At 43.7% G+C, this 10,038-nt stretch overlaps 1 protein-coding gene across 2 annotated transcripts in view; it reads right to left on the reverse strand.

Annotated features, from left to right (window-relative positions):
- Positions 1-9,660, reverse strand: part of RPTOR (regulatory associated protein of MTOR complex 1) — a 321,928-nt gene extending 312,268 nt beyond the window's left edge. For both annotated transcript variants that reach the window (XM_068976432.1, XM_068976431.1), the window contains exon 1: positions 9,499-9,660. In XM_068976432.1, coding sequence (XP_068832533.1) covers positions 9,499-9,660 — 162 coding nt within the window. The remainder of the gene's footprint in view (positions 1-9,498) is intronic.
- Positions 9,661-10,038: the final 378 nt, after the last annotated feature.

The raw sequence follows: 10,038 nt of genomic DNA on the forward strand, positions 1-10,038 counted from the left end.
CTTTATTTTTCTGGGCTCCAAAATCACTGCAGATGGTGACTGCAGCCATGAAATTAAAAGATGCTTACTCCTTGGAAGGAAAGTTATGACCAACCTAGACAGCATATTCAAAAGCAGAGACATTCCTTTGCCAACAAAGATCCGTCTAGTCAAGGCTATGGTTTTTCCAGTGGTCATGTATGGATGCAAGAGTTGGACTGTGAAGAAAGCTGAGCACCGAAGAATTGATGCTTTTGAACTGTGGTTTTGGAGAAGACTCCTGAGAGACCCTTGGACTGCAAGGAGATCCAACCAGTCCATTCTGAAGGAGATCAGCCCTGGGTGTTCATTGGTAGGACTGATGTTGAAGCTGAAACTCCAATACTTAGGCCACCTAATGCGAAGAGTTGACTCACTGGAAAAGACCCTGAGGCTGGGAGGGATTGGGGGCAGGAGGAGAAGGGGATGACAGAGGATGAGATGGCTGGATGGCATCACTGACTCAATGGACATGAGTTTGGGTGGATCCTGGGAGTTGGTGATGGACAGGGAAGCCTGGCGTACTGTGCTTCATGGAGTCACAAAGAGTTGGACACGACTGACCTCTAAAGCAGTGCATGAACCCGGATGCGCAAGGGCAGAATAGCTGATACAGGAGCAAACCAACCACAGCATTTCACCATGAACTGGATTAGTAACAGTCTTATATCAAGGACAAATGTTCTGAGTTTTACAACTGTCCTATGTTTATGTAAGATGATGTCCTTTCTTCTTAGAAGACACACACAGTAAGGCATAAAAGAGCACTGTCTCCAACTTGTTCAGTTGCTAAGTCGTGTCCAACTCCCTGCAAGCCCATGCACTGCAGCACACCAGGCTTCCCTCTCTTTCACCATCTCCCAGAGTTTGCTCAAACTCATGCCCATTGAATCGGTAATGCCATCCAACCATCTCATCCTCTGTTGCCCCCTTCTCCTCCTACCTTCTATCTTTCCCAACTTACTCTTTAATAATCTGGGGGAAAGAATTACATATTCTCATTTATAAGTAGAGAAGAGTAAATGAGGCAAGATGTAAAAACTGGTGAATCTGGGTAAGGGTACACAGAAATTCATTACACTGTTCTTGTGATTTTTCTGTGTGAAATTATATTAAAAAAAAATACAAGCTAGTTACAATAATCCACCTGGAAAGCACACCTGTCACTGGCTGTCTCTCCTCACCTGTCTCCCCTTCTGTTTTAAAGGCACAACCTTCTCTGCAGAGTTGACTGTACTGGGCAAGTTTAAGGTTCAAGAACATGATGAAAGCATTAACATATCATGCCACATATTTACTGGAATGGCCTTTTCTATGCATTTAACTAGACTTACTAAAAGAAAATAGTATCCACCTTGAGCTCCACGGAAACAAGCATGGTGGATGCTCAAAGCACTTTAATAGCTTCTGAACAAAAAGAAGACAGAGTCAGACACCTGGAGGACACCCTCTCTATATAAGCCACATGGATTTTGTTAGAACTCTAGCTTTAGAATTCCACAAGGTGATAATGAGGCAGAAACTTCCTCATCCATTTCAGGAAACTTCCACACCACAGCACGTTGTTCAAAATGGAAAATGGCACATTTTTTAAAGCAGGTGAAAAAATATCCATGTAGATGTCCCTTTGGAGCTCCTGAGTCTCACATGACAAACGCCAATAAAAGTTCATACACTTAAAATGCAAACTGAGAGAGTGACTGACAAACCCCACTCCTTTTACCCCCATATCAGAACCCAACTCCCGATTCTATCTGGACAGCAGCAGGGCCTGCCCTGTCCTCCACCCCTCCCACCGCTGCCTCCTCCACCCCAATGGCTCTCACCTGGATTACCCTGCTCCCCTCCCCAGCTGGTGATCCCACCTCCAGCATAACCCCACTCCAAACCCTCCACTCCACCCACAGCCAAAAAGACCTTTCAAAACACAAATCTATGTCTGACATTGCCCTGCTTAAATCCTTAAGCAGCTCCTATCACCAAATATGTCAACAGTGAGTTTAAGGCTAGGTCAACCTGACTGATTTATATGTTTCAAAAGGGCAGTTCAATGCAAATGATTTACTTATTTAAATACACTCAAGGCATTCAAGATAACCATGGCCTCCTCCCCTGTAAATACACGGTGTATTATAATCTGGTATTGACACCTGTCTCTCTTATCAGACACCAAGGTATGGTATAGCACACTGAGTGAGTAATAAACCTCCACTGAGCTGAAGTGAAGGTTTCTACCTTCTACCACCTACCTCCCCTCACCCCACTGGATCCATTCTCCTCCCCTCACAGAACAAAGCCATCCTGGGTGGGTGGCAGTGTGTCTCCCTGCAAGACACGATCTAGAAGTCTGGGGCAACAGGAGGCCCTAACCCTGCCCAAAGGACTAGACATAAGACAAATGCCTTCCTGTTGCAAAGGCTCTCCACAAGCTCAGGATGGAAAGAGTGTACCAGATCCCTTTCAAGTCTGTCACCTGATTTCTGGTCAAGCTTGCTATTTTTGGCCAACCATCTAACACCTCATGCCTTCTTCCTAGTTTACGTTTGATGACCACTTTATTTTAACTACACTAAGAAGTCTCAAACATTTGATAACAGGACATCTAACTACTCTTAAAGATTACTAAGACTTTCAAAGAGCTTTTTATATGAGTAACACCAGTATTTTCAATCTTAGAGGCTAAAACCAAAAAAAAAAAAAAAGAATAATATATTTCCTTGTTTATTTAAAAATTATACTTATTACATTTCCAATAAATGTTTATATGAAAAATAACTATATTTTCAAAAAATTGTTAGACAAGTGACATTGTTTTCTGCACATCTCTTTAATGTCTGCCTTAATAGAAAACAGCTGACCTCTCACATGCTGCACTCAATCTGTTGTTATATGTTGTTTTAAGTATGTGAGAAAAATATGGACTAAAAAAGAAATATAGTTGGAAAGGACAGGAGTATCAGAATAGCCAAATAATTGGACATATTCTTCTTTGATATTATGTCAAAACTCAGTATTTGGTAATTTCTTAAAGGTCTACTGCAATCTACCTGAACAGAATAGAAAATGTAATCTATCCAAAACCACAGCCATGACTTTTCACACTCTATTATGTTAAAATCCATTGGCCCAACTTTGGATCTTTTACCCATGGATAATTTTATAATATCATGAATCGGTCACTTGAAAATATTGGTTCACTGAATTATGCAGATGTTCCAAGTGTGAAACACATTTCATTCTACAATATAAAAGCAAACTGTATTCATTAACACCCCCATCATCTCATCAGAAACATCTTCACATACTGGGAAGCTGGGAATTGCACAGTGGCCGATACAGGTGTTCTGAAACTCTAATTTTCGCTTGAGAGCTTAAATCTTACCACTGGCAACAAATTCTGTCAGTTGCCTTCCTTAAAGTGAAGCTAACTCAGTTTATCTTTGAGAAACTATCTGCCAGAACCCAAGCCTGACCGGGCAGGGCCAGCCGCCAGCCTCCTCCAGGTACAGCTTGTGGTCCAGAAAGGGCCGCAGCTGGTGGTACTGGCAACCGCAGATGCTCTTCCTCTGACAACCACGCCTAGGATCAAAGAGGTGTGTGCTAAGGAGCCAAGAATTAAGAAAACTAGTCATTTTAATGCTTTATGAAGGGCATTCGGAAGTAAAACTGGAAGCTTTTTTTTACTGTGAGTGCACGGTGATGAAGAAAACAATAACCACCAGTACAGTCTGACACCACCGTCTGGATCCGAGCTCAGGCACCGGCAGTTTCACCCACCATCACCTCTGCACCATCAATGCCCCTGTCAACATGAAAGTGAAAAGTGAAAGTGAAGTCGCTCAGTCGTGTCCGACTCTTCGCAACCCCATGGACTGCAGCCCACCAGGCTCCTCCATCCATGGGATTTTCCAGGCAAGAGGACTGGAGTGGGGTGCCATTGTCACATGAGGAAAAGACCAATAAGCCAACAATGATAACAGCATCGCTTCAGGAACCCAGGCGGGCACGCCGTGAGGACAGCTAGGCTGCGTCATCAGCATCGTCGTCTGTTGCCGCTCTGCGGGCTAGCACACCGTCTGTATCCCCGCGCCACCAGCCCCCTCATCTTCCCCACATGCTTTTGTTTCAGACTCCCTGGTCTCTGAGCAGGAGTCTTCCAGTGGAGTGGAGGCGCTGTGATACAGTTTTGGTTGTTTCTTTTTACCTGGGCTTTGTTTCTCAGATTTTGCTTCCTCTGTTGGAGCCCTGAAACGATGTCCCTGCAGGCCAGCCTATTAATCAAGCCTCAGTTTCCTCATCAGTCACACTGAGGTAACAATCCCTGCTATTGAGTCTTAAAAGACATAATCTATTGGAAGTCCTTTGTGAGTGATTCATTTTTTCACCAGTACTTTTTAAAAATAATTTTATTTTTTTATTTATTCATTTATTTTGGCTGTTTTGGGCCTTCGTTGCTGCTTGGGCTTTTCTCTAGTTATGGCGAGCAGAGGCTACTCTCTAGTTGCAGTGGGTGGGTGTCTCACTGCAGTGGCATCTCTTGTGTCGGAGCAGGGGGTCTACGGCACATGGGCCCAGTAGCTGCCACTTGGGTGCTCCAGAGCCCAGGCTCCATAGTTGTGGCGCTCGGGCTTGTGGCTCCACGGCATGTGGGATCTTTCCAGATCAGGAATCAAACCCGAATCTCCTGCGTTGGCAGGCAGATTCCTCACCACTGAGCCACCAGGGAAGCCCCTCATCAGTGCCTTTGCACTGAAACGCTACTGTGTGCCAAGCACCATCCTTCATGACAGCAGAGACAAGGTCTTTGCTTTATGATAAAAAGCTAACTTCTGAGAGTGGAGTATGAAGAAAAGTATCAGAGACATAAAGAGAGAACATGAGCCACTGGGGAGCTGCTTGAGATGGGGTGATCAGGGAAGGTCTTTGAGAAAGTGACCTAGACGCTGGCTACAAACCACAAGAAGGAGCCAAGTGTGCAAAGGTGAGATGGAAGAGCATTCCAGGCCTTTCCATTCAAGAAGCAGAAAAGGCAGGCGGGGCCAGATGATGAAGCTTTGTGAACCAGAGTGACTTCTCTGTTCCACTCCAAGTACTAGGAAGCCAGGGAGAGGCCTAGTAAGGAAGTGACGGGATCTGACGTACACTTTCACAAGACCCCTCTGGCCACTATGTGAAGAGCAAGTTGTCGAACCTCCCTGGTGGTCCAGTGGTTAAGGATCCACCTGCCAATGCAGGGGACATCGGTTCCATTCCTGGTCCAGAAGATTCCACATGCTGCATCGCAATACTGAAGCCTGAATGCCCTAGAGCCTGTGTGCCTCAACAAGAGAAGACATCACAATGAGAAGCCTGTGCACCGCAACAAAGAGTAGCCCCTGCTCATCACAACCAATCCTGCACACAGCAAAGAAGATCCAGCGCAACCAAAAATAAATGAAAGAACAAATTTTTTAAGAGTAAATTGTAGGGCAAGAGAAGACACAAGGAGACCAGTCAGGACATGATTCTAGCTGTCCAGATGAAACATGGTAATTGCCTGGACTGGGCTCACAGCAGTGGAGACAAAATGAGGTAGTCCAATATAGAATACACTCTGCAGGCAAAGCTGACAGGTCCTACTGATGAAACGGATTGTACAAAGAGGAGAGGAAGAGGAAATAATCACAAATAAATTCCAGATGTATAGCTTGAAACAACTGAGTGGGTGGTGATGGCAGCATGTTGTGATGGAGAAAACCAAGGCAAAGCAGGCAGCCAGGCACCTGGGACAGGAGTCAAGGCATGTAGATGGCGCATACAACCATGAGACTAGATGAGGTCAGCTAGCAAGGGGCGTACAGAGTAAAGAGACCTCCAAGATCAAGTTCCCAGGTACTGCACACTCTGCTGTCACCCAGCAAAGGAGTCTGAGGAGGACCAATCAGTGACCTCAGAGGAAAACCTGGAGTTCCAGGAAGACATAGATGCAAGTGAAGGAAAAGCTTTATGAAGGAGGGAGTGGTCCACCCTGGAACGCTGCCAAGAAGTTGAAAAGATACAGAGAAGTGACATTTAGGTTTAGCAACAAATAATCACCGTGTAGAAGGACAGTCTGAGTGGCATGAAGGGAATATAAATGGAAGAGATTGAGAGAATTCAAAGTGAAGAAACAGGGAGTAAGAAAGAGTTGTAAAGTATTACTACATAGCCTTGCTCCAAAGACAACCTAAATATCTGACTGTCCACATAACAGTTTAATGTAATCTACTCAGCCTCCTCCATGGTTTATTCAAGTTTGGCTACAACGCAAGGTGACTCAGTCTAAAGACTGGTTTGGGAAATGGTTTCATCATTTTATAGCTATATCTTGCCCACTTGCAGGTACAGTGTGTCTGCTGATGGTTTTCTTTCAGAGCAGTAACTCTCATGTTCCCGGACTCCATCCCACACATACAAAGTAAAGATTCATCTGAGACCAAATATATCCACATGCCCACTTTCTAGAAAATGAACTCCTGTGATAACGATGAAGTATCACAGTAAAACCCAAATGGAGAAGTTCTACACAAATCTGTTTTAGCCATAGGTCTATGAATGATTCATTTTTGAACTATAATTCATGTCTAATTATTTGAAAATCAGAAATCAAAAATGCCATCAATGCATATACACATTTACTACACACTGAAGTAACCAAAAAACCAACTTGATAATTTGATAATAACAGTATTAAACTAACAGTAACTTAGTAATTAAAATGCAACAATAGTGGCATCTGAAAACCAGAAATGATTTAACACCAAGATCACAGGAATTCCAAACAAGAGTGCACTGTAATTTTGTGAGGATGTCAAATGCCGAGTGGCAGAAAACTTGGAGTTGTTACTCAACTTTGGTAAAGTTGTCAATTTTAGGAACACTTAACAACTGCACTAAATAGAACAGCAGCAAGAAACTGCTAATACATATACAGTAAAAGTATGTGGACTTGCCTGTGGATCACAGGAAAAAGCAATGACTGAGTCTGCATTTAGGGCAACCGGTGGTGCACCAGAAGTGGTCTACATTGGTCCGCATGCAGGACAACTGGACCCACACCTGCTGCTTTATGACAGTGCTGCACCATCAGACTGCTGGAGACCACCCCAGCACAGGGAGGCAGTCTGGCCTGGATGCCCATGTGCTCAACAGTCCTAGTATCTTGAAATCACATACAGGTACCCCTTGGCCAGAGCCAGCCCCACAGATACACTGCTTCATGGTTTATAACATTTGAAGTCGTTCCAATAATTTAAAGTTGGAAAACTTCACATTAAAAAAAAAAGTTTTCTGGCTCATCAAAGAAAAGAAAGACAAAGGGAGACCTGGCCAGGCTCAGCTGCCCCTTGAGCTGCACCCTGTGCTCTACGGAGCCCCACTGATCCCACCCTCCAAAACATCAGAAACGAGTCAAACCTCAGCTGCCACTGATCTCTGAATCTGCGCCATTATTCTCCTTCTACCCGGCTTCTTTAGACTGCCTTTCAATTCTCAGCATCATTTGGATTGGCACCCTTCCTCCTGTAGAGTGTACTGAAAAAGCGCCCTCAGAGTCTAACCCAGGAAAAGAGACTATAAGGATGGCCAGATGCCAAGTTCCCAGAAACAACTAAAAATGTTAGCTGCTGATATTTTTTCTTTATTAAACAACTTGCAAAGGCTGGATACTTTCTCAGCTAGCTCTAAGTCACAATCTCAGTAACTACTCAGACTCCCAAAACTTTTCTTCCTCTTAATAACCTATGAGGAGCTTATCAGGGAATGTTGATCATTCACAAATTGTTTTATTTTATTTTTTTTTAATCTATTTATTTGCCTGCACTGGGTCTTAGTTGCGCCATGTGGGATCGTCAATCTTTGCTGCGGCATGCAGGTTCTTTAGTCGTGGCATGTGGGATCTAGTTCCCTGACCAGGGATCGAACGTGGGCACTCTGTATTGGGAGCACACAGTCTTAGCCACTGGACCACCAGGGAAGTCCCCACAAATTGTTTTAAATAAAAGGTCAAAAATAAATCCATTAATCAGTTTTGAACAGTTTAAGCATGGTTTAAACATGTTTAACAGTTTAAGAAAAAGAAAGCCCGTTTCAAAAGAAAAAAAAAAAAGCCCTAATTAGAATGAAAAAAGATTACAGTTACTTTTTAGAATAAATCTTTTCATATATGGACAGCAACCACAAAAGCTTTAAACCACATAATTAGTACTAAAACTGAATAAGACAGACTTTATACAATCTTTTCCAATGACCATCTCTGTTACTCCCTAAACTACTTTTGGATGAAACAGATTTTCCTGACCTTTTGGGCATGCTTAGTAACTCAGTCCTGTATGACTCTTTGTGATCTCATGGGCTGTAGCCCACCAGACTCCTCTGTCCACGGGATTTTCCAGGCAAGAATAATGGAGTGCCATTTCCTTCTCCAAACCTTTTGAAGGTACGCCAAATAACAACTGAAGCACTAGTTCCTAGTGACTGAATAACTAAAATTACCATAAGGGAAATCGCATATATGTTCAACATCATATACTGAAAACAACCATCTTATATAAACATACCCATCAGCCCAGAGCAAGCACAGTATATGATAATATCAACTAACCTTCTTAGGCTAAAAAGTTCAAATAAATAAATACAGTCTTGAAGCAGAAAACAAAACACAAAAAGACAAATTATAAATATATATGGGTGACACAGTCCCACCCTTTTGCTCTGGAGGCCAGGAAATAGACGGTGGTTAAACAAAATTGACTTTCTTTCCTACTAGCAGCCTGGGTCACTATCCACATCCCAACACCATAAGGAACCACTGCTAGACCCAAGTTCCAACCCCTCATACTCCACTATTAGAGAAATTCTGCCTCCAAGTAATTGTAACAGGACATGACATAAAAGGAGCAAAGCCTAGATTCAAGACAAATTGCTTAGAAGGCTTTGGTAAAGTTCATTGTAACTTTAAAATAATTTTGCATTAATCTGTTACTAGCTGAACATTTGCCAGTAATCTTGTTTCCTAGCATACTATATTAGACTTCTGCATTCCACCTAGCTTGGACCAAAAAAAAAAAAAAAAAGTAATCTAGTCACTAAAAGTAGACCTACCATGTGGGGACAAATATTACATCCCAAGTTGTCTTTCCTCTAAGTGTTAACAGTACTAAGTATATCCAAAAAAGCATGCAAATACTTGCAACGCTGTATTTTCTAACTTGTGTAACTTTCACTGTCTGAATTAGAACTCCCTTTGAATCTAATTAACACTATCCAGTGAATAACTACTAACCAAAACAGCCTTTTCCCTTTACAACCAAAACTGGAGTCTGAAATGATTTGTACTTTTTAGTTGACCTGCAACATGTGTCTGGGAAAGAATATCGCCGCTCTAACAAGGACACACTTCTGGCTCTGAACTTTCTTGAAAAAACTACTCAGGTCCAAGGGGCGCAGGCGCTATCCACTTACCCGATCCTTCATCCTCCAGCTCTGAGCTAAGGATTTGGAGCCTTCGATTTTCTCACAGTGCCTCTTTTTCATAAAAGCCAAAGGCAGGTTCCAGTCTGTAAGGTCAGCTTCATCTTCCTCCCCGAGTCCCAAGAGAGGCGACTGCAGCATCTCGGACTCCATGAGCGGGGGAGGGGGTGGGGGAGTCCTGGGCAGCAAACGCTCAAGAACCTCCAGCCTTGAAAACTAGTGTGTACCAGAATGGGTGAAATAAGAAACAGAAAAGGGGGAGGCAGAAAAAGAAATGGGTGGAGAGACCCTCACTCAGGCAAAAAGTCTGAGATTCTTGTAACTCTGCGCGGGAAGTCGGAGGGGGTGGGAAGAAGGGTGGGAAATGAGGGAACCAAGAGGCTCCGCACAGACACACACACGCCCCCAGTTCCCAAGCCACCGGCTGCTTCTCAGGCCGTCAGTTCCCAGAGGGGCTGCGAGCGGAGCTGTCAAAGGCGTGCGAGACTCCAGGCCTCACGATGACCCCGCTCTCGGCCTCCAACGTCTCAG

The sequence above is a fragment of the Capricornis sumatraensis genome, chromosome 8 (genome assembly GCF_032405125.1).
Source record: "Capricornis sumatraensis isolate serow.1 chromosome 8, serow.2, whole genome shotgun sequence".
NCBI classification, from domain to species: domain Eukaryota; kingdom Metazoa; phylum Chordata; class Mammalia; order Artiodactyla; family Bovidae; genus Capricornis; species Capricornis sumatraensis.